General features: G+C 40.3%; 1 protein-coding gene across 2 annotated transcripts in view; it reads left to right on the top strand.

Annotated features, from left to right (window-relative positions):
- CFAP47 (cilia and flagella associated protein 47) overlaps window positions 1-26354 on the top strand; it is a 647660-nt gene that overhangs the window by 223039 nt on the left and 398267 nt on the right. For both annotated transcript variants that reach the window (XM_045022903.1, XM_045023700.1), the window contains 2 exons: window positions 2536-2624; window positions 13419-13505. In XM_045022903.1, coding sequence (XP_044878838.1) covers window positions 2536-2624; window positions 13419-13505 — 176 coding nt within the window. The remainder of the gene's footprint in view (window positions 1-2535; window positions 2625-13418; window positions 13506-26354) is intronic.

The following is a 26354-nucleotide window of genomic DNA, read 5'->3' on the forward strand; positions in this document are numbered from 1 at the left end:
GTGAAAAATTACATTGTTTCAGCATTTGTTTTAGTTCCTTATCAAAATGAAAACTGGACCTTTTGAAATAAGAATTAGAGAGACAAACCAATAGATACAAACACATCCCTACTGCAGAATAGCCAAAACCCCAATGGTTAGGGCACTCAGTTGGGACGTAGGAGACTCAGAATGAAGTTCCCGTGCCAAATCAGGCTGATAGGGGACTTGAACCCAGGTCGCCTACATTTCAGGTGAGTAACTTAACCACTGGGCTAACGGCTATTCTGGGGTGTCTTTCTATTTGCCTTTTTCTCTCCCCTGCACCATTTCCACCCTGGGCCTGAAACATTTCAGTTTTGACAAGTTGACATTTTTCAAACAAAAAATATTTTGTTGAAAAACTCCCAACCAGTTCAAATGATATATCAAATATAAACAAGGCTTGGGGTAAAAATTTCAAAAGCATCTAAGGGACTTCCATTTTCAAAAGTGACCTAGGCACTTAGAAGCTTAAGTCCTATTAATTGTCAATGGGACTTAGATATTTAAGTGCCTAAAGATGGAGATAGGCACCTAGTGGGATTTTCAGTGGGAGTTAAGCACGTAGGCACTTCTGAAAATCATGGTGAGCAGCCATCTGCATCTTTAGGCACCTAAATACCTTTAAAAATCTGACTCTTAGTGCCTAGTTACTTTTGAAAATGGAACTTGGACGCCTACATCACTTAGATGCGTTTGAACATTTTACACCTAGTGATTCGTCCATTGACCTGTGGCAGGTCAACTGACTTGGGCTTGTGGGGCTCAGGCTACAGGGCTAAAAACAGCAGTACATAAGTTCCTGCTTGGGCTGGAGCCTGGGCTCTGAGATCCACCCCCTTTGCTGGGTTTCAGAGCGCAGACTCCAGCATAATCAGGAATGCCTGTCTATGCTGCTATTTTTAGCCCCCTAGTGCAAGCACTGTGAGCCCAAGTTGGTTGGCCCTGGCTCTGAGACTTGCTGTCAGAGGGTTTTTTCCCGCCTCCCTCCTTTTTTTTTTTTTTTTGCTGTGCAGAGATATCCTAAGTCAGGGGTCCCCAATGCGGTGCCCGTGGGCGCCATGTGTGCCCCCTACTGGCCGCCGGACAAGCAGCCGCCGAAATGCCACCGAGAAGTGGCAACGTCAAGAAGCGCTACTGCCAAAATCCCAGAAATCCCACCGAATTGATGATGCTCCTTCATGGCGGCATTTTGGCGGTGATGCCTCTTGACGTTACCGCTTCACGGCGGCATTTAGGTGGCTGCTTGTCCGGCGGCCATGGTCATTGGCAGCTAGTCGTCTGGCGCCCGCCCAACGGAAAAGGTTGGGGACCACTGCCAAGTGGTAAAAACTAGTACTTGTGACATAGACCTGTTTCTTGATGAGACAAGTTACTTGTTTGACCATTTCTGTTTGAGTCCTAAATAAAACATAGATCTGTAGTATCTAGCGTTTATGTATGTATAATTCCATAATTCTTGGAATGTGCTGAAACCATTATCACATGATTAGTTTAATATTAGGAAAAAGTGTGTATGGGACTCTTCTGAAACTTATGTGGGTGACAGTTCAGCCTCATTTGCAACAGTGTTTCTCCACTGTTAGCCAAGTGGGTGTAGGAGAATTTTGGTTAACGAGGTCAGCTGTAAATGTTATGACCTGTTTTATGTTTCTAAGAAAAAAGTATGGATAACTGTATGAGAAATATGCGTTTAAAGGTACCAGGAGAGTCTGTGATCGCTGTAGCTCAGATTGCAAAATGCTTTCCTCTCACCCTGCTTTCAATCACAGACTAGTTTCTGAAATTTTCATCATCTAGGCTCTAATAAGAAAATTTGGTTTCTCCCAAAAAATGATTTGTTTTACTCAAACTTTCCACAACCAGTTAAGCAATTTTTTGAGACAAGTAGAGGAAAAATCCAATTTCCCAATATAGAAAAAGAAAATTGTGTAGTTCTTTTTATAAACAGCTTTCTAGACAGAATGACTGGAGGGAGGGTGAGACTGATTAAATTTGGCATTGAAATAGCTGTTACAGTGGAGAAGTTTCTTTAAATGTTCTTGTGAAAGTTGGTTTTGATTTTGAGTTATGGGTATAACTCTGAAAACTCCATGCTGTTCATGCACAATACATTTTACGTTTTGTTTTTCTCTTAGTATGGAGATAGTTGAGCTTAAAGATGTCTGCATTGCACATCCATGCATGGCTTGGTTGCGTAGTGAAAAGTGTACTGAAGGTGCCCATCGGCTGAGAATAAGGGATTCCAGGATCACAGGAAAGAGGCTTCCTACATTTTATAATCTGCATTTATTTGCAGGAGATGTGCTATTGTCTGTATTTAGGAAAGCAAGCATCACTTATTTTCTTGCGGGGGAGGGGAAATTAGCAATTTTCCAGACAATAGACTATATTAAGATAGGTACTCAAAGGCCAGGAAATGCCAGAATTAATGTTGTTGCCTTGTTTGTAATCATTAAGTATGGAGGTTTTTTTAATTTTCCCACACTGATATTACTTTTTATTCTCTTTTAGGGTGTATTAAAATGCAAATCCCCATGTTATGAACAGAAGAAAGTTAGTCTGAATGTTACTAGTCCCTTCAGAACTGATGGAATATTCAGGTAGGCAATGTTGTGAAGACAAAATCATAACTATAATATTATGTATATCTAGTCTTTTCCGTAATTTTCTCCAGTTTAAAAATGTAGGAAAAATTGAAGTTAAATTACAGTAACGACTCACTTAATGTTGTAGTTATGTTCCTGAAAAATGTGACTTTATGCGAAACAATGTCAAGCGAATCCAATTTCCCCATAAGAATTAATGTAAATGGAGGGAGGTAGGTTCCAGGGAATTTTTTTTCACCAGACAAGACATTAGATACATATACAATATGTTTTAAACATTTTTAAACAAACAGTTTAATATTGTACACAGCAATGAATGATTATGAAGCTTGGTTGAGGTCCTGGAGTAAAAGGGTGGAATATTTCCCAGGGATTGCCTTGCTGATAAATAATGAACCAGCACTCGGCTGAGCCCTCAAGGGTTAATATGCTGCTGTTAATGTAGCCTCACACTCTACAAGGCAGCATGGACTGAGGCAGGAGGGAGGAAACATAATAGATGCAGAGCAATAGCTGTAAACACCTCCCTGCAAAAACTGAACATGATGATGAGCCCACACTATCGAGCTGGAGCGCACCACTCCCTTCTTCTGACAGCATATGCATGGCTGCACAGGCGCTGACTTTCCAAAGTGCTGGGGGGTGTGTGCATGAGTGAGTGAGAGTCACTTGCATTGCCCCTTTAAGTATGCTGACCCCACCTGAAGTATGTTGCCCTTTTAAGCAGATCAGACCGGAAACAACAGGTTCCAGCAAGCTTCCTCCTTTCTGTCAGCTTTGTGGAGAGGGGGTACAGAGCGGGGGTGGGGGGCAGGAGCAGGGGGACATCATGATATCAGCATCCCCCTCCTCCACCAGCAAGCAGGAAGCTCCTGGGAGCAGCTCCAAGTCAGAGGGCAGGAACGGCACAGCAGTGGCGGGAGGGACAGCTGAACTGCTGCTGAGCAGCTGCCGAGCCACATACCTTACATTACAGGGAATTTAGGGGAGCTGATGGGGGAGGTGGGGCTGCCAGCCCCCCCCCAGTTCTAATCCCCACAAGGAGGGGCTGCTCTTCCAGAGAATCCTGCAAGCAGTGGACAAAGCAGGCAGCAGCAGCAGGCAGCGTTATAAGGGAGCATTGTGCAACTTTAAACTAGCATGTTCCCTAATTGATCAGCAACGAAACAACGTTAGGATAGGATAGGATAACGAGTCTTGTGGATAAGGGAGAAGCGGTGGACTTTATTAAGGCATTTGATACAGTCTCGCATGATATTCTTATCGATAAACTAGGCAAATACAACTTAGATGGGGCTACTATAAGGTGGGTGCATAACTGGCTGGATAACCATACTCAGAGAGTAGTTATTAATGGTTCCCAATCCTGCTGGAAAGGTATAATGAGTGGTGTTCCGCAGGGGTCTGTTTTGGGACCGGCTCTGTTCAATATCTTCATCAATGACTTAGATATTGGCATAGAAAGTACGCTTATTAAGTTAGCAGATGATACCAAACTGGGAGGGATTGCAACTGCTTTGGAGGATAGGGTCAAAATTCAAAATGATCTGGACAAATTGGAGAAATGGTCTGAGGTAAACAGGATGAAGTTTAATAAAGACAAATGCAAAGTGCTCCACTTAGGAAGGAACAATCAGTTTCACACATACAGAATGGGAAGAGACTGTCTAGGAAGGAGTATGGCAGAAAGGGATCTAGGGGTTATAGTGGACCACAAACTAAATATGAGTCAACAGTGTGATGCTGTTGCAAAAAAAGCGAACGTGATTCTGGGATCCATTAACAGGTGTGTTGTGAGCAAGACACAAGAAGTCATTCTTCCGCTCTACTTTGCGCTGGTCAGGCCTCAGCTACAGTATTGTGTCCAGTTCTGGGCACCGCATTTCAAGAAAGATGTGGAGAAATTGGAGAGGGTCCAGAGAAGAGTAACAAGAATGATTAACGGTCTTGAGAACATGACCTATGAAGGAAGGCTGAAAGAATTGGGTTTGTTTAGTTTGGAAAAGAGAAGACTGAGAAGGGACATGATAGCAGTTTTCAGGTATCTAAAAGGGTGTCATAAGGAGGGAGAAAACTTGTTCACCTTAGCCTCTAAGGATAGAACAAGAAGCAATGGGCTTAAACTGCAGCAAGGGAGGTTTAGGTTAGACATTAGGAAAAAGTTTCTAACTGTCAGGGTGGTTAAACACTGGAATAAATTGCCTAGGGAGGTTGTGGAATCTCCATCTCTGGAGATATTTAAGAGTAGGTTAGATAAATGTCTATCAGGGATGGTCTAGACAGTATTTGGTCTTGCCATGAGGGCAGGGGACTGGACTCGATGACCTCTTGAGGTCCCTTCCAGTCCTGGAGTCTATGAATCTATAACTGGGAAGAGTTACTGTGTAAGAATTTGCATTTCCAAAATTGTTACAAGCACTATGATTATGTATAAATAAACCTTAATTGAAATCCACCTTGGTGTAAGCAATGGAACTACAGCTTTCATCAGCTGGAGTTCATGAACCTTGCTTGTATTTTTGTGTATTGCTGAGATCCAGCAGAATTCCAAAGAGAAACAAACCATGTTAATTAATAGGTTTTTTTTCCAGTCTGCTTTGTCCTGCTGATTAAATTACTAAACTGAAATATTCATGCAAAAGAGAATATATGTATTTGCATAGGGACTCACATCACCATCAATTAATCTAATTTTTCTTTTGTATTCATAATATATGGAATATCTCCAGAGATGCAAACATTTTTTTTCTAATACGTAAGAAATAGAATGTTATGCTGCTTTAATATCTCAGTGCTGTGTGATCTGGCTCCAGATTTTGTCTTTAATCTGCAGAGCCAAATACAGGACCATAAAGTTAATTTGTATTTAAGAGCACAGAACAGAAAACAGTTTTCCGTATTATTAGTGGCTTCTCTTAATGATAGCCTGTTTAATACACACATTGCCTCCTTGTAATTTCATATATGATAGGCTAAAATGGGATATGCCATAAAATTCCAGGAATTACAAAGTACCCTCATTGGTGAAACATGAAGGATTGATGGACATTTGTCAGTGTGCTTTTTTTTACGTGACTGGTACTCATTCATGTTAATTCATCACTGTTTTATTTTCGGTTTTTTGTGAAGTGAATTTAATGTTTGTTAATGTTTGTTTAATGTTTGCCAGGTTGACAGTCCTGAGGATGGAAGTCCTCTATTTATCCACAAAATAGAATCATAAGACTTGAAGGGACCTTGAGAGGTCATCTAGTCCAGTCCTCTGCACTTATGACAGGACTAAGTATTATCTAGTCCATTCCTGACAGGTGTTTGTCTAACCTGCTCGTAAAAATCTCCAATGATGGAGATTCACAACCTCCCTAAGCAATTGATTCCTTACTTCCAGTTAGGAAGATTTTCCTAATGTCCAACCTAAACCTCCCTGGCTGCAAGTTAAGCCCATTGCTTCTTGTCCTATCCTCAGAGGTTAAGATGAACAATTTTTCTTCCTCTTCTTTGTAACAACGTTTTACGTACTTGAAAACTGGATCCGGCATGGGTAGCAACTAGTGAAGTTGCTTTCACTGCCCCACCATTCTGCTTTGACCTCAACTACCTAAGGGGGGTCAGATGAATTAGTTTAGTTTCCTTTTTTATTCAGTCCTTAAGACAATCAGCATGAGTACCTGTTGTGGTTTTTATGATGTGGATACCTGTCCACCAGAAAGTAGATTAAGGCCACCAAGTAAACTAATTTTATCTGGATGACTCCAGCTATTGGATCACAACTATTTAAATAACTGCAATCTACAGATGAAAGGTTCCATATCACATTGCTAGTCTTCTGAACCTTTCAGGCCTTCCCTGGGAATTTATTTGCTTAACTATGTATAGGGCCCTACCAATCTCAAGACAATGAAAAATGTGTCACGGACCATGAAATAAGCCCTTCCCCGTGAAATCTGATCTCCCCCTTGTTGCTGGGAGCACCCCAGCCAGAAACCCCTAGCTGCAGGTCCCTGCACGGCTGCTCTCGGGGACATCAGACTCACCCCCGAGTGCCTCACCCTGCTGCAGGAAGCTCCCATGCTGGACAGCAGCCCTGGCGTTTTCCTGCAGCTTGAGGCTTGTGAAAGTGTGTTTGATCTCCCCCTGCTGCTGGGAGCACCCCAGCCAGGGGGCTCCTGTCTGTGGGTCCCCACCAGGCTGGGGAGGGACAGGATTTGTCTTTCCCCTGCAGGGCTGCTGGCGGAGGGATGTGGGGGATCAGACCCACCTTCAGGTACCTTGTGGGTTGAGACCCTCATGGTTAGGACACTGAAATTTCAGATGTAAACACATGAAAACATGAAATTGACGAATTTTAACACCCCCGGACTTGAAATTGATCAAAATGGACTGTGAATTTGGTAGGGCCCTACGTACAGTACTGGAAAGAAGTCTGAAGGACTCCAATAATACATTTTGAAACATTTTAAATACACTGTACAGAGTGGACACTATTGAAAAGAATACATTGAAAAGCTGAGGTATTTCAACTCCGTTAAATTTACGAAAAATACCTGGTATTTACATATCAGAAAAATTTGCTTGCTAAATAACTCTACTGGTAGTTCTCTGTTTTATTAGATGTAGCATTGCTTGTCTTTCCTTTTTTAAAAAAAGCAAATACTTTCTATACTTACACTTGTTATATGTTTGTTAAACTCTTATTGAATATTTGTATTTAATTTTTAAAAAGTAAATGCTCCTAACAGTTTCAAAATGTTTCTCTCTAAAGTGCTGAAAATTTTTCATTACTTTTTGAATTCACCAATATTTCCATATGTTAAATATCATAGATTAGTAACTGCTGGTCAGTTTTGACTTTTTTATTGTGAAAACTGTGAGCCAGAACCTCAGGTGATGTAAATTGTCATAGCACCATTGAAAGCTAAGAGCACAGGTCCTCAGCTGGAGCTGTGCCAGTTTACATCAGCTGAGAATCAGGTCCCTCTGTTTTTATACTGTACAGTATATTATCTTCTTTCTGCTACTGCTTTCTTAGTATGGTTCAGGAAAAATATAGATATTTGGTGTGACCAGGCTAAGTGAGTTCTGTCTACTGTTTGTTGTGACCAGTTTTTACTTGATTGTTGCATGGCAAGTATGCTATAACAGAAATTCTACAACAGCATTATCAAAATTGTAGCACATGGCCAATGACTTACTGTTTTCTCTCCCTCCCCCTTTCTGTTTTTTGTTTGGCTAAATTATTCTTAATGTTGCACAAATCACAATGGAAGTAGATAGAATCCAAATGTGGAAAACAACTCAGTGTCAGAATGAATAGGCAAGAGTCTTCTAGGAAAAGAAAAGAGAAACTGCTAAAGGTTTTTTAGGGGTGAAGTCAATTATATTTTCCTATATTTTCATAGATTCGTACAACCCTAATTTGTATAAAATATATGGGTAGGACATCATTTAAAAAAAAACTACTTTAAAAGTCACCAAAGGTACCTGACTTCTATTCATTACTGGGAGGAGGTCATCAGAATGCAAGACCCTTGTGTAATCTCTGTACCATTCCCATATTAGAAATCTGAGTAACAGGAAACAAGGAAAGGTGAGGACTACAGATGGTATCCTAGTTGCTTTCCCACCCCCATTGAATAACTTTGCTCAAAAAAGGCAACAGTTACTGCAGTCATCAATGTCCATAGATGATTTAGTGAGCAATTGCCTGACAACCAGTTGTCTCTCTGCCTTTTCTCAGGGAGGCATTAAGGTTCAAATAGCAGTGTACCCAGTACCTTCCCAATTGAGTTGACCATCCAGGAGAGCTGTAGATCTCTCTCTTCTACCCTAGAGATATCCATATACTTGGTGACGGGAAACCTGAATTGACTGTCATGTCATGTCAGTCCTCCTCCTTTCATGACACTGTCTTGAGAGTATGATGTGGTGCCTCAAGAAGACAGAATATCAGTACCTATTCCCAGCGATTTGGTCAGACTGTCTTTTCCAACAGGAGCGTTTGAACTTTGTCTCATCAGTAAATGCAGGGTGCATTAGCTCCTTAAACAAGCAAGAGCAGTTTAAGCACCTCACCCAAAGTTAGGGTGCGATGAATTACTGAGCACATCAGGCCTCTTACTTAGGTACCTAACTCCGTCTCTAATTTTACGCATCCAAGTTTAAAACATTATCAAATGTACTTTGCATGGATAAGGGTCATACTAGCTCATCAAAGATGAACAGTCAAAGTCTGATCAGGCCAAAACTCCCAAAGGCCAGTGAAATGATGATTTGAGACCACAATGTGGAGTATTGTTTTAACTGGCTTCAGTTATATAAGTGCCTATGCTGAGGGCTTGTCTGCATCGCCCCACATTTTGGACTGTGATGGTGTGAATTGCTGTTTAAAGAGAACTACATAAAAGTGAACTATGTACCGTTTAGTTCACACCCACATGGGGAGTTAAGTGTGTGCTGCAATTTACGTCCCCCTATTCCAAACCGCAGGGCTCTGTAGACATAGACTTAGGGAGAGCTGGAGCTGCATCAATATATTTAGTCCAGGTTCTGCTACCCTTACTCACTTGGAGTAATATCTGTCATGGTCAGTGTGACTACTTACGGGAATACTGGTTGATATTGGAGGCTCTCTGTATCTGTGTCAGATTGCAAATCCTAGTTTGAATGTGGAGCTTGTTTGCCTTCTCTGCTGTCTGTTGCCTCCATATTGAGAGATAAAACCCACATGAAGTGACAGGAGAAATTCTTGTACCTGGCACAGGGCTAACAATAGAGAGTCATTAAACTTGGATGATCATCCATTCACATGGTGCATCTTAGAACAAAGAGCTTCTCTACCCAGGGCATACCAGTTTTTCCGTTTGAACTCCAGGGAAAAAGTAACTAAGCAAACTATTACCTGGTAAGGGACTTCAATCTCTTAACTAAACTGATCAGAGGGTCACCTCACCAAAGAGGAAGTTGTAAAAGAAAGGGTCTTTCACTGGCCACTTTGGGGAGAGAGCAGAAGGAAATTGGCTGCAGAGGAAAGAGACAGATTCATGATTCAGAGGAGAAGTCATGTTCAGTAAGGTAAGGGGGACCCTGAACACCCCAGAAAGCCCAGAGATTGTTTGAGTAGTGAGGAAATTGAAGCAGGGAAATGCAAAAAGGTATTTTTAGTTTTGTTTAGGTCTGCATAATTCTCGTCTCACTAAAGTAAAGAGTGAGTGTTTGTTTTTTGGAGTTTTTACAAACCCATGAGACAGTCGGCATTCACTATCATGTTTCCCTGAAGAGCTGAACTGTAAATTCAGAGTGCCCACAAGGTTGGATCTCTGGGAAAGGGTTTACTTAAGGTACAGGAGAGATTGGGGGTGGAACCGCAGCCAATGGAAACTGCTGGGGTGGGTCTGGGCAGCGCTAGGCACAGAGCCCCTGAGCCAGCACTAGCCACTGCAGAAGTCATGGAGGTCACGGAAAGTCACAGGATCCGTGACCTCCGTGACCCGCTCACAGCCTAACTCATAGTTACTTGAATGTTACATTAATGAGAAGAGACAGTTGGATGTTTCATTTCATTCAGTATGGACTTAGTCTCTGGATATGTACAATTTTAGGAAAAAATAGTTCCTATTTTAATATTAATACCTCAGTTCTGTTAAGCTGTGGGATGTTGCTGAATCTTCAGATGTTTATTTTCTTTACTATGGCTAAGGATGGGTTGAAGGTTATGCCATATGTCATTGGACAAGTATTTCTTCATTGATTTGCAGTAAGGACTCCAAATTGATCTGTCATCTAGATAAAGTAATAGTTTTGGTTATTCATAATATACTTGCTCCTTGAATAGATGGCTCCAATTAGGTTGTTCTTTGAGTGATTGCACATGTCCATTCCACTCGAGGTGAGTGTGTGTGTCCAGTGCGTGGTTATCAGAGATTTTTTTCCCTCCACCAGTACCTGTCAGGCCGTCTCGAGTGCCCTCTGCTGCCACACGCCACTGCATGCAGGTATAAAGGATGGAGCACCCCCAGCCCCACTCGGTTCCTTCTCACTGCCCATGATGGTTGTTGGAGTGATTACAGACTTGTAACTGCAAGTTCTTCTCTCATTCCTAGTAAAATATACCCATTTTTACTTAGAGTAATCTCGTAGTTAGAGTTTTAGGTGATGGTTAATTATAGGTTTTAGTTTTTAGGTTATAGACTGACCAGTTCAGTTTTCAGTACTGGTACCGGTGTCAGAATGATCCCTCATTTTTTATCATGTTGCTCATGCAGCAAACCAATGCCAGTGAGTGGTCCGCACCCCAACTGCCTTAAGTGCTTGGAGGAGCCCCATGTGTGTGACAAATGTCACATTTTTAAAGGATTTAAGCCTTGCTCAAAAAAGGAAAGAGCAGCTGGGCTTAAGTGTATTCTTATAGAGGTGGTGCTCTGTCCTCCCTTGGAGCTGTCCAGTTTGCAGTCAGCACTGGGTATGTCAGCATCGATACAGAGTGCTCCGCCAAAGTTATCTGAGTTGAGAGCTCAGTCACTATCACTGGTGCTGAGGAAGAAGCACAAGACATCCAAGAACTTGGTATCTCACTCATCAAGATCCCCAGTACTGAAGCCTTCTAAAGGCAAGAGACCTGGGAGGGTCATTTGAAAGGAGGCTGTCCCTGAAACACACTTCAGCTAAAACGGGGTAATCAACTCCAGAACCTGTGCCAGATCTGTCAAGACCAACCTCTGAAGTGCCTACTACAGCATCTTCAGGCTATCTTTCAGTGCCTCGAGGCCAAGAAGCATTACTGGCACTGTCAACCCCAGAGGCATATGCAGCTGCTAGAGTGCTACTTAACCCTTCGGTGCTGGTTTTTCCAGCAGTGCAGAAGGATATCAGCTGGTACAGGTGCCTAGGAACTCTACTCTGGCTCCTCTGAAACATGTGATACTGATGCCACCTACACTTTCTTTCCTTGGAAAACCGTACAGTTGAGATGGAATCCAGCTATGACTTCTCCAGTGTCTCCATCTCTGGGTTCTGGGTGTCAGTCTCCAGTACCAATGGGTTCTATTCTCCCATTATCGGAAGACTCAGATTCTTCATCCTCTTCAGACTCAGAGATTAGGATCTGTGTCCCAGCCTAGGCAGGACATACATCCTTTATTGGGGACTTACGGTCCATAGTTCCTACACTTAAAAAGTGTAGCCATTATTCAGTCTATACTGGGGATCCTAGTTAGGGTGAACAAAATATTTCTGAAGCCAGTCCAAATAATAGAATTTATTGGAGTGGTCCTGTACTCTACGAAGATCAAAGATTTTCTACAGCAATTGAGGTTAGACGTGCTGCGGGGCTCGGTTCTGAAACTAAAAGCTCATCCTGTCACCACAGTATGCAGCTGCCTCAGGCTCCTAGTCACATGGTGGTGTGTAGCTATGTAGTGCAGCACACCAGACTGCACCTCAGATAGTTGCAAGGATGGCTATCTTCCGTGTATTCCCTGAGCCATCATCGTCTAGGTTTGAGTACCAATGCTAATCTTGTCCTCTCTGGACTGGTGACTGGACCTTTTGAGAGTTCGTATGGTGGTCCCCTTTACTTCATCACAACTAGCCCTCACTTTAGGCCAGATGCATTGGCCCTGGGTTGGGGATCCCACATTGGGTTCCAGGAGACTCAGGGTCTTTGATCTGCCCAAGATTTGAAGATGAATATGAATGTCAGGAAATTGTGAACTGTTCATCTAGCTCATTTAACCTTCCTTCCACTTATCAAGGGAAAAATCTGCTAGTGTTAACAGACAACACAGCAACTTTGTTTTATTTGGACAGGCAGGGAGAAGCCTGGTCTACTTGATTGTGGGAATTCTCCATCGCCATCTCCATCTCAGAGCTGCTTACCTTCCAGGGATGTAGAATACACTGACAGATCAGTTGAGCAGGTCCTTTACCGATTACTACGAATGGTCACTGTATCTATTGAACTAGATAACACACAGCATCCACGACTTTCCTGGTACAAGTACCTATTCTGGACATTTGTAAAGTGGCAACTTAGTTGTCAGTGCACATGTTTGCCCATTATTATACTATTGCCATCTGTCCAGGAACGATGCCAGATTTGGGCATCTTGTTCTACAATCACTGTTCAGGTGGACTCCAAGTCCACCTGCAGACCTAACTGCTTGTGAGCCACCTACATTGGAATGGAAATATGCAACCACTCGAAGAAGAAAAAATGGTAACTAACCTTTCTGTAATTGTTGTTCGAGATGTGTTGCATGTGTCCATACCACAACCCGCCCTCCTACCTCTATCGTAAGAAGGAACTGAAGGGAGTTGGGGTGGTTCCCCCCTTTATACCTGAAGACAGTGGCATGTGGCAGCAAAGGAAATTTGAGCCTCCCCAACAGGTACCATTGAGGGGGGAAAAATCTCCGACAACCGTGAACTCATCATGCACTCACCGACAGTGGAATGGAAATGCACAACACCTCTTGAAGAATAACAGTTACAGAAAGGTTAGGAACCATTTTTTCCTATTATTAAGTTACAAAAGTTAATTGTGGCTTAAGTTTTGAGAAGTGTCTTGGAATTTTTGTGAATTTAAAACTTGATTCATAATTTTGGAAAAAAAAGTAAACTTCTTGTCCCTTATATTTTTGCACAGTTTAGTGTACTTTTTAAGTTTTCCAATGTGAGGACAATAATAATTTTTCTTTACCAGGACTTTGTTTCAGATTTTTAGATAAAGTAATAAACTTTCATTTTGTAAATAAGATGTACAGTAAGAATGCATGTTTGCTTTTTTCCCAGGGTTATTTTAGTGGAATCTACAACTTACTTAACTGTGCCTGAGCAATTGGATCAAGCCAGCCAAATAAAGCAAGGCAAAACACACAGGTAGGTTTTAAAATTCAGTTACTGATTGTATATTGTGGTGTTACAACTTTATTGGTATATTACTTCTTTTATATATCTGTATCCCTAAACTTTCAAGAATTACAAAATGTGATTTTGGCATATGATAGAAATTATATAACATTTATGAAAAGACATTTTATAAATGAGAGAATATTGTCAGAGGCATTGGAAAAAGATATATATATTTTAAATTAAGATCTGAAGAAAATTTGTTGAGTATGGGAGATAAGGGAAAAGGTGGACTTCTGCTGTTTCTTCCTACCACTGAACAGGTAAATATTAGAGCTAAAGTGGTGATGTGTGAAAAGACAGAGAGGACAGTAGTGCTACATGAGTGGAGGAAGTGGGGAGAGGAACCAGTCTGCCTTAGTGACATTTTAAGTTCATTTGGAGGCCGAAAACAAGGAAAAGTTCTTTTGGATTGAACTGGGTCCTGAACTGAACAGGCTGAAGATGTTTCAGGAGGGGATGAGATCTTCACATATTTTTAAGCATATGAGAAGGCAGGTGACACAATTCTGCACATGCTAGAGTTTTAAATCCTATAGCTTTAGGAGGCCATAGACTATGGATTTTCAAAAATGAAGATGAGCAGAGATTAATGCAAATGCAGAGATCTAAGTTGAGGCAGTTATATGCACAGCCATTGTTACGTAGGTGACAGTAGACAGATTTTCTGATGTATGAGGTGTGGAAGGAGAAGAGTTCAAGGTCAGGATGACGATGCTGGTAAAGTATCAGAGGGGAAGCCGTGTTAGTCTGGTTCTGTAAAAGCAGCAAAGAATCCTGTGGCACCTTATAGACTAACAGACGTTTTGCAGCATGAGCTTTCGTGGGTGAATACCCACTTTGTCGGATGCTGGTAAAAATTGCCTAGAGTAGATGATAGAGGCAAGTTACAATCTGAGTGAAGGAGGAATGTTAAAGAAAGTGCTTTGTTTAAGGATTCTCATCTTGCCCAAAAGAAGTACTTCTGTCTTCATCATCTGTAGCTGACAGGAGGTGAAACAAATATCCACAAGTTTCTTTGTCAAGACAAAAGAGGCGGAACAGGAAGAAGTTATTGTATGTGTGAGGGAGACTGATGTGTATCACCAAGATTGATAGTTACGGATACAAGTAAGGAGAAGATAGAAAAGAGGTTTGAGAACTGAATGTGGACTCTGTACAAATGACTGTCTTGGCACAGCAGAGGAACTACCACAGACATATGAAGCAATACTGTTAACTTGCCAAGAGATTTAGAATTACTTATGGTTAAGAACATTACTTTTCAAATCATAGAATGAAATATAATTTGAAATACTCAGTTTGCTTTCTAAGTATTCTTGGCAGTAAAAAGTCCCCTTCACATATTGTGGAAGCTAGCTATACAGAAGGCCAATTATTATTGATCTTCCTGTCAGTCCAGGGTTCATTTAATTTATTCATAAGACATATTCATGATTATAGGTTTCTTTATCATGATAACATGTAAACTACAAACAATGTAACTGAAGTTTAATAAATCTGGGCTCTGGTGGACCAAGGCAATAACAAGTTCCAGAGTTGAAAACACTTCAAAAAAAATGCCTGATCAGCAGCTGTCTCCCACTTAAAATAGGAGTGTAAGAGGATCCAACTCAAGTGCCTCTGCTGATCACAACTGCAGCAGTAATGCATGAGAAGGGTAACCTCATAGGTAGCCAGATCCCAAACAATTTAAGCTTTTTAGGTGAACACTTAGAATAATGCCCTGATCCTAACTGGTGCTTTGTGGTCTGCACTTGTTGCCAATGTACTGTGTAATGCTTCCTTAATGCAGCAATTGGTACTAACTTCAGCTTCTAAATGATTCCAAGGTTTAGCCCCATGTAAAGCCAATTGCAGCAGTCTAGTATTGGCAACAAAAGTATAGATAACTGTAGCACAGTCAACATCCACAGAAAGCAGTCATATCATGGTGAAACCACTAACTGTAGATTAGAAAAATATTCTTGATCATAATTACTACTTTAATTACTTGGATCAAATAAGACCTCCAAACTGAGCCTGTGGGACAAATGCTGGACAAGTTGGCTCCTCAGTATTTCGGGATGTTTACTCCATTTTACTAACATTAGCTCAATCTTGTCTAATTATCTTAATCCATCTCTCAAATGTCCTTGATCCAGACTGAGTGTCCTAGTTTTATAGATTCTAAGGCCAGAAGGGACCGTTTTGATCATCTAGTCTGAGACCCTGTACAGCATAGGCTGTAGAACTTCCTCAAAATAATGCCTACAGCATATGTTTTAGAAAAAAATCCAATCTTGATTTAAAAATGGTCAGTGACATAGAATCTGCCATAGCCATTGGTATATTGTTCAAATGATTAGTTACTCTCATCATTTAAAAACTTGAGCTTTATTTCCAAGCCAATCGAGCCATGACCAAAACTGGAAGGACTCTCGTGACTCTCTGACAGTAGAGCTCAACGTTTGCAGGTCTTTAACAATTGAGGACAAATTAGGAGAAATAGAAGGCAAAGAAACGCAACATTTATCAGCAAAGTCGGGATATACTTCAGCAAATTTAGTACAAAATGAGGAAGATTGTAACAAATATTGAATCATTAATCTATTTTGAATACTATACTGAACAAGGGAATTTAACTGCTGATTAATTAAGAAGAGGCCCTTGCCCGAAGTATTAGCAAGCATTTCAATAGCAAGGGATTGAAACAGCACTTGATCACGTAACATCATATAACCAACAGGGTTAAAACTAACAATAAAGGAGGCGAGGGAGGAAGCTGCTGTTTGCAAACGAGTCCAAAAAGTGGGTACTACGATGGTGTCGATGGCTAGATGGCAAGGTATAAATACCTCTTCCCTGTAGATACAGGGTGCCAATGGTGCATATACCCCGGGGATTGGGAGGAAGCACAGCAAATGCAACATTACCGCAAATCAAAAAATGACCGGGTCTAAGGAAGAAACTGTGGTATGGCTCCACCCATTATTGGTTACAGAATAAAAGCTGGATGCACGATTGATACATGCAGCCTCAGCATGATGCATATGCTGGGCATGAAACAGATACGTATGTGTTATGAAGGTATAGAAGGTTCCAAAAAAAATATTATAATTAAGACGATAAGAACAATTAATGGGAGGGGGTAGGTAAAATTAAGAGTGGGTTAAGTTAGGGAGGTATTAGCATAAGAGAAACTACACATAGAACAATTAGAATAAGTACCAACCCAAGTAGGGGCTGGGATTAAACTATTACCAACAAAAACCCAACAATGAGATGCTGGAACTCTAATACTCTCAGTTAAAGGAAAGCTATGATCACTTCGACCTGAAGCATTAAGAACTGGAAACACATAAGAATTAAATTGTGAAGAACAATTATTTCAAACACTAGAAGCAGCCCACTGCACATAGGGGGAAGAACAATTTACACTAGATATATTAAATGAAGAAAAATTATAAACTATTGGTACAAATTGAAAGGGTAATGGATATTTAGGTGAGAACTGAGTGGAGCAAACAAGACAATCTTCTGGACTCAGCGCTGACAGGGACTGGTTTCCGCTGACCTCCTGCACCCAGTAGGCGGCGAACCAAGTTTGTAGTCCACCCTCTCCTAAGGGCTCCGTGGGCAAAGATGTTGTGAGGGAGAGCAGTATAACAAATACAAACCAACTATAAAATTAAACCAAAATAAATTTTAAATACAGATACATGCAAATACTTTGAGGGTATTTGAGGGTATACTTTTATGATGCTTTGTTATGTTTGGGAGCCAAAGGTGGAAACCTGTTGAAAATGTGGAAACCTGTTGAAATTGTTTGGTTAGCTTTATGCATAAATTATTTTAAAACATTTTGGTTATGACATTCTTATAACTATAATTAAAAGTGCAAACTATAAAAAGCCCAAACAAGAAATTGACATTTGTTAATATTATCTTTATCTTAATGTTGAGGTTTCCCCTTACATTTTTTTTGAATAACAAATTAAAAAACAAAACTTAAAAAACAAAACTGTGATTGATAAAAGAGAATTCCTTTGTTTGCAATTGCATTATTTGTTGAGGCAGAAATATATATACATATATTTGTAACTGAAACCTTTTTGAACTTTGCACAAAAAATTGGTGTTCATATACTATGATTACACCCCAACCATGATTTTAAAATAGTGTGGTACCACATCATATATATATATATATTTTTAAAAGGGTATAAAATTGACTTTTGTTGCAACAAAATAAAAATAATTTTTAAAAAAAAAAAAAAAAAAAAAAAAAAGTCACGTGACACACACAACATAGACACAACACACACACATGACATACAGGACAAACTTACAATTAAAAACAAATGGCGCCAAAATTCTATTCATATTTATACAAAATAACACAACCAAAAATAAAAAGTAAAAGGGTTAAACATTTGAATAAACAAATTATTATATTTAAAACTTGTAGCATAAATTTGATAAAAATATATTAGTATTTGCCAAATGTATTGTATTAATTCGGTAACAAGGAATTTATTTACCAGGCTGCACGTGGCAACAGACTATATTGGTAAGGGATGCAAGGAGAGTATGGGTCACGATGCAAACTGCAGACACACACACACATTAAATTAATCAATTTAAAGTTTTATTGGGGATAATTACAAGGGGTAAGGGAGGAGCGTATGATTAGCTAATAGAGTTAATGAAACTTAAAACACACAATGACTAAAATATCTACTAACAATTGTCATAAACAGATAGTTAAGGGTTAAGGTCTCTTTTACCTGTAAAGGGTTAACATGCAGTACCTGATGACCACCTGACCAGAGGACCAATCAGAGACAAGATAATTTCAAATCTCTGTGGAGGGAAGCCTTTGTCTGTGTTCTTTGTTAGAGTGTTCTCTTTTTGGATCTAAGAGAGGCCAGACATGTCTCCAAGTTCTCCTGGAGTAGTTCCTACTATTCAATAGTGAGTATTAATTAGAAAGGCGGATTAGTCTTATAATTTGATTTCTACATTTGCAATTGAGTGTTTGCTGAAGGAAATTCTTTATTTCTGTTTGCTGTTACTTTGCTTTTACTGAGAAAGAAAGGAGGGGGGGATTCTCTCCAGAGATTAATAAATTTAGACCCTGTGTATTGTTCCATTTTGGTATTACAGAGGCAGTTTACTTTCTTTTTATTCTTTAATAAATCTTTTCTGTTAAGGACTTGGTTGATCTTTCCTTGGGTGGATTCTCAGGGAAAGGGGAGGAGGGAGGCATCCCTCTGTAGTTGGATCCTGGTATCTCTCCTAGGAAAAGGGAGGGGGGAGGAAGCAGGGGGGAATGGTTTATTTCTCCTAGGTGTAAGAACTCCATGGATTTGGGGCTCTTGGGATCCCCAAGGATTTTGGGGAAGGACTGTGTCCCAATACACGTACATTATTGGGTGGTGGCAGCTTTTACCAGATCTAAACTAGGATTTAAGTTTAGAAGGATCCATGCAGGTCCCCATCTTGTGAACCCAACAGCTCCAAGTGGGGGTGAGACCTATGACAACAATATTTATAAACAAAGATGCAGCATTTAGTAATAACTGATACTTACAAATACAAACCAACGCATAACGACCGGCAAACATAGAAGCTCTGTTTGAAACACGTAAGCTGAGAAAGAGGCTTCGAGGTGATCAGGCTCGGTTACGGGTGTACACAGGATACACAGGATTCGTTTTTCTTTCTCCTCTCCCTGTCTGCACATGGCAGGCAGGCCTAAAGTACCAACTATGACATCATAGAAGTGTCATAGGGAACGGGGCCCAAAACCTGTTTGTGTTCGTTTCTGATTGGCACAAGCAAAGTTTACACCAAGTAGGGGCGCAGGTGCCTTAAAGTCTGGCTTCGCCCCCAAAAGGTGAGGAAATGCATATTGTTTTAGAATGCGTTCAACACTGAATGACAAAAGAAGAGGCCAGGGCAATACCGGTATGGGCAAGTTTTACAGGATGCAGACAGGAACTCATCTCAACATCATCATTTAAAAACTTGTGCTTTATTTCCAGTCTGAAATTGTCTAGTTTCAATTTTCAGCCATTGGAACATGTTAGACCTTTCTCTGTTAGATTGAGGAGCCCAGTATAAAATATTTGTTCCCTATGGAGATACTTATAGACTAATCAAGTCACCTCTTGCCCTTCTCTTTGCTAAGCTAAATGGATAGAGCTCTTTGAATCTGTCACTATAAGGGATGTTTTCTAATCCTGTAATCATTCTCACGGGTCTTTTCTGAACCTTCTCAAATTTATCAATATCCCTCTTGAATTATGGGCACCAGAACAGGATTCCAGCAGCAGTCATATGAGTGCCAAATACAGAGGTGAAAATAACCTCTCCACTCATGTTCACTTGATAATCCACCTCCCACAAATCTCTTTCAGGGTCACTACTTCCCAGGATAGATGCCCCCATTCTATAAGTATGGCCTACATTTTTGTTCCTAGATGTATAAATTTACATTTAACCATATTAAAACACCAAGTTTACAAAGTGATCCGAATCACTCTAAATCAGTGACCTGTCCTTTTCATTATTTTCATATATTGGTTCATTTTCAGATCATTGATAAAATAATTAAATAGTATAGTGCCAAAAATCAATTCCTGCAAGACCCAAATGGAAACAGATCCAGATGATGATGCATCTGAAGAAGTGGGGTTTTTACCCATGAAAGCTTATGCCCAAATAATGTGTTAGTCTTTAAGGTGCCACCGGACTTCTCGTTGATTTTGAGAGCTATCAGTTAGCCAGTTTTCAATCCATTTAGTGTTAACTTTATGTTACATTCTAGTTTTTTAATCAAAATGTCATGATGTATCAAGTCAAACATCTCACAGAAGTCTAAGTATATTAAGTCAACCCTATTACCATTGTCAGTCAAATTTGTAATCTCATTAAAAAAGATATTAAGTTAATATGACCGGATCTATTGTGAATAAACCCATGCTAATTTTCAGTAATTATACTACCTTCTTTTAGTGCATTATTAATCAAGTCCTGTATTTGCCACTCCATTATGTTGCCTGGGATCAGTATCAGACTGACAGGCCTGTAATTATCCAGGTCATTCCATTTACCCTTTTAAAAAATTGGCACAACATTAGCTTTCTTCCAGTCTTCTGGAACTTTCCCACTGTTCCAAGACTTACTGAAAATCAATATTAATGGTCCAGTGAGTTCCTCAGCTAGTTCTTTTAAAATTCTTGGATGCAAGTTATCTGGACCTGCTGATTTAAAAATGTCTGACTATAATAGCTTCTATTTAACATCCTCCAAAGATACTAGAGGAATGGCAAGACTTTTATCCTCACCATATGATGAGACTGCATCATCTGTTTTTCTCTAAATATAGAAGAGAAATATTTATTGAACACCTCTCTCTTTTCTGCACTATTAATGATAATTCTACCATTTCCATCTAGTAATGGTATAATATCATCATCAAAATTTTTTCTTCCTAATATATTTAAGAAACTAATTTTGCTGGCCATAGATTTTGCCTTGTGTCCTTTGGCTTCCTTTATCAATTTTCTACAATTCCTAAATTCTGATTTATATTCCTTACTATCAACTTCTCCTTCCTTCCATTTGTATATTTTTATTTTTATTTTTACTGCTGCCTCCTCCTCTCCTTCTAAACCAGGTTGTTTTTTTAACCATCATGGCTTTTTCTTAGTTGTGGGATTGTGGCTTTTGGGCATCTAATAAGGTGTCCTTAAATGGTTCCCAATTATCATTCAAATTTTTCTGATTAAATTCTTCCCAGCTGGCATAGCTCATCATTTTCACCTTTGTGAAATTGATGCTATTGAAGTGCCAAGTATATAGATTAGTGGTCTGGAGCTTATTCTATTTGCACATTATAAATTTGATTATGTCAGGATCACTTGTACCTAAGCTACCATTAACATTTTTAGTTCTGTGATTAGTTCCTCTTTATGTGTTAAGGCAAGGTCTAATATAGAAGTTACCCCTGCTTGCTGCAACACTTGTTGAGTGAGGAAATTGTCATATACAATGTTTAGAAATTCAAAGGATGTTACGTAGATGCTGTGCATCAGATTCTGCATTCTCTTACACTGGCATGTAATTGTATGGAGAATCAATCCCTTTTTCTCAGTGGGCCAGGTGTGGTGGAACTGTAAGACTGGGTGTCTTCAGTTTACACCACAGTGGATATTCCCTCATTGGCCCACCCCATCTCAGCTTTAAACAGACTAGAGTAATGAAATAGGAAACTGTGCACGCCCAGTTGAGAGCAGGCTCAGGCAGAAGATTGATTGCCCCACACTACCCTCTGAAACCTTTTATAGAAAAAGGAATGGAGCCACTGAAGCAATTCCATTGACATTTGCAGACATCAACAAAAAGATGTAGTCAGGAATATCAGAAACTGCTCAGATAGATGCAAAAAATCAGCACAGGCACTTTAGCTAATCCATCGTCAGGAGATAATCAACCAATTTAACAATTGCAATTTCTTTCCCATGCCCAGGCCTAAATATGATTTGAAATAGGATTGAGGAAACCTTACCACATCAGAAATCACTAAGATTGCTCTGCCACAACGTTCCCTATGTTTTTACATTGATGAATCCTCCATGTGTGTTCTTAACAATGAACATTTCTGGAACTGAAAATAAATAACCCGCAGAGTTTGAAACAGTAAAGAAAAAAACTGCATGTGCAATATACACTCTGGTATAATAAAAATACTCTGTGTTCGATAGTTTTGTTTTGATCAGACCAGAAATAATATGTTATTTATACTATAGTTCTGCCCAGAGACGCCAGTCAAGATGGGGGCCCATTGTGCTGAGCACTGTATAAACAAACTATAAGACAATCCTTCCCCCACCCCCCAAACAACTTACATCTTGTCCGTATTTAGAATTTAACAGGTAGCTATAAAACACAATGGAAGGGAGAGAATGGGGCGCGGTGGGGGGGCGGCGGGGAATGATGGGTTACACTAATAAGAAAAAAGTCACATTTATTAGCTAAGCTTAGACATCATAGTTTGATTTTAAAATAAGTAATTGGACAGTATATATTAGAGACTTGCTAACCATCCTTTTGCCTTACCATTATCATTAGGCAGTTTATCATGGCTGTCACTGTACAGGTAGGTCATTAGAAGGGTTTTATGACCATACAAACTGATTGGAGAATAAAAAAATCCTTTCCTTGGTGAAATATTTTCAGAACTGCTCATTTAAAAAAGAAAGAAATGAAAAATTGTCAGTTTTTCTCAAGGACAGTCCTGTCAGCATACAGTATATGCCAAATTATTGTTAGTTTACTTCCTCTCTGCAATTTTTTTTAAAAAATTAATTGTTCAGAATACCAAGAAATATTCTTACATTTCTGAGTTTGGTTCTCAAGCAGGTTACATCTCCAGGCAGGCTGATGAGTGAGGGAAGGGGTCGTACTAAACAAAGTGGAACAACCAGTATTTCTTATTGTCATAAGACAAACAGTAGATATAAATGTTGTGCGTTGTTCCAGTGTATAAAAGTAGAAGATTGTGAGAGTTGTCAGTCCAACATTAATATCTTTATTCTATTATCTTCCACAAGTGCATTTTAGAAAGATACTACTAGGAGTCATTACAGTTCTGCTCAATAATTGATACAATGTAAATTGGTTTATGCTAACTTAAAACATTCTACCTGATTTTAGCTGTTTCTATAACATTAGTTACTATCCTGGGTTTTGTGGGAACATCAAAGCTCTGGTTTACACTATAGGGTTAGGACGAATTTAGCTGCATTAGGTCAATTTTATAATGAATGCGTTTACGCAAGCAACCCCGTTCCGTCGACCTAAAGGGATCTTAAAATCGACTTTTGTACTCCTCCCCGGCGAGGGGAGTAGCGCTAAAATGGACCTTGCTGGGTTGAATTTGGGGTAGTGCAGACACAAATTGATGGTATTGGCCTCTGGGAGCTAGCCCAGAGTGCTCCATTGTGACCACTCTGGACAGCACTTTGAACTCTGATACACTAGCCAGGTACACAGGAAAAGCCCTGGGAACTTTTGAATTTCATTTCCTGTTTGGTCAGCGTGGCGAATTCAGCAGCACAAGTGACCATGCAGTCCCCCCAGAATCGTAGAGCGTAGAATGTTTTCTACGCTCCCCCTATCATATCTGTCCCTGAGGTTATCGCGGATTAGAAGGCGGAAAAAAATGCACTTGCGATGACATGTTTTCCAAGCTCATGCACTGATAGGGCACAGCTTAATGCATGGAGGCATTCAGTGGCAGAGGCCAGGAAAGAATTAAGTGAGCGTGAAGAGCGGAGGCAGGATGCGATGCTGAGGCTAATGGGAGAGCAAACGGATATGATGAAGTGTCTGTTGGAGCTGCAGGAAAGCCAACAAGAGCACAGACCCCGCTGCATCCACTGTATAACTGCCTACCCTCCTCCCCATGTTCCATAGCCTCCTCACCCAGATGCCCAAGAACATGGGGGAAGGCTCTGTGCACCCAGCCGCCCCAATCCAAAGGATGGCCCAAGCAACAGAAGGCTGTCATTCAAACAGTTTGCTTATTGTAGAAATCAATATGGCCTTGTCCTTCCCTCCTCCCTCACCCACCCAGGCTACCTTGTCGGTTATCTCCTTTTTTTAAAATTTAATAAAGAAAGAATGCATGGTTTCAAAACCAATAGTTACTTTATTTCAAAGCGGGAGGGTGGTTGGCTTACAGGGAATTAAAATTGACAAAGGGGGCGGGTTTGCATCAAGGAGAAATACACACAATTGTTACACTGAAGCCTGGCCAGTCATGAAATGGGTTTTCAAAGCCTCTCTGATGCGCAGCGCGCCTTGCTGTGCTCTTCTAATCGCCCTGGTGTCTGGCTGCTCAACATCAGATGCCAGGTGATTTGCCACAGCCTCCCACCCTGCCATAAACGTCTCCCCCTTACTCTCATAGGGTATGTCTACACTACGAAATTAGGTTGATTTTATAGAAGTCGATTTTTAGAAATTGATTTTATACAGTCGATTGCATATGTCCACACGAAGCGCATTAAGTTGGTGGAGTGCATTCTCACTGCCGTGGCTAGCATCGACTTACAGAGTGGTGCATTGGCTAGCTATCCCACAGTTCCTGTAGTCTCTGCCACCCATTGGAATTCTGGGTTAAGCTCCCAATGCCTGATGGGGCAAAAACATTGTCGCGGGTGTTTTTGGGTACATTTCATCAGTCGCCCCTCCCTCTGTGAAAGCAACAGCAGACAATCGTTTTGCACCAGACACCAGGGCGATTAGAAGAGCACAGCAAGGCATGCTGTGCATCAGAGAGGCTTTGAAAACCAGTTGTCATGGTATGGCATCTGCACAGGTAACCCAGGAAAAAAGGCAACTGATGACATGTACCCAAAGCCACGTGTAACAATGTTTTTGCCCCATCAGGCATTGGGAGCTTAACCCAGAATTCCAATGGGCAGTGGAGACTGCGGGAACTGTGGGATAGCTACCCACAGTGTACCACTCTGTAAGTCGATGCTATCCATGGTAGTGAGGACGCACTCCGACTTAATGTGCTTAGTGTGGACATATGCAATTGATTTCTAAAAATTGACTTCTATAAAATCGATCTAATTTCATAGTGTAGACATACCCATAGACTATATCCTTCAAGGTCATGGGATTTTAGTGATTATTTTGTATTGAGCTCTTTTCCAATACATGGTTCAGTATTTCTAAGTATGTTAGTAAACTGTTCCCTTGGATTCCTTCTCTCTGATTAATAATACATTCCCTTGCTTCTGTCTTCCTAAGTTTACTGATGAAGTAGCTGCTATATAGATTTAGATATGCCTGTGGTACCTGTCACTCTTCAACTTTACTGTACACCACAGGGATGCATATAAAGAGCAAAATAATTCTGGTTTGGTGTGTGGGTGTACTAGAGAGAAAGTGGAGTCAGAATGTTTCTTTCAGCCTTTCTTCCCCCTGCCAACACACCTCTATCAGACTAAAACAGGGTTCAGATATCATCTTGGAAACTAGCTGTCATGTCTGTTGGTTCTCTGTGGCTCTAAAAGAATGTTGTCAGCGAGCATGGGTGCACAGTCAGGCCTTTAACCTCCTCCCACACATACACATGTTGTCAGTGGGCAGTAGGTGGGAGTGTACAGTTCTTTGTTTTGGAGCAGCAGTAAGGCACTGTGCACACATCTTGCAGGCAGGAAGGGTCAAGAACCTGTCACTTTTCAGCAACTCCTTTGCTCACCCACGTCACATCATACTCAAAAAGGAAGAATTTTGTCTTTTGGTAGCCCATCAAATCAGTCCAATGCGTATCTGTGGTATCTGTATCTGATGAACATTGAATAAATCCTATTGAGTAACAATTTGCAATTTGCTCTTACTGGTGAAAAAAGACTCTGTGTGGTTTAATTTTCACAGTGTTTCCTTTTAATAGCCCCATTTTAACAGTCATTTCCTCACATAACATTTAGGCGGCTTATTGTCTTTTGCTGCAGTTGCCATGGTTTAGGAAATCATAAGTCCCGCATTCTGTATCAAAGGTGTGATGCTGAAAGATGTGAAATTCTGTACATCAAAAACATATGTTTCTGTATTTTCTATATAAAAGGAAATCTGTATTCATAAGTATAGAATAAAAAGTATTTTATTTTCAGGTAGTTTCCTTTTTTTTTTTTTAATGGCCTCCAAGTACAGCCGTTAAAATGGATTTCAAGGGCAATACACTGAGAGGATTTTACATGCCTATTTTGATACAATGTTTGGATGCTTTTTTAACCAAGCAAGACTAACAACT

Source organism: Mauremys mutica, chromosome 1 (assembly GCF_020497125.1).
Source record: "Mauremys mutica isolate MM-2020 ecotype Southern chromosome 1, ASM2049712v1, whole genome shotgun sequence".
Taxonomy (NCBI): Eukaryota; Metazoa; Chordata; order Testudines; family Geoemydidae; genus Mauremys; species Mauremys mutica.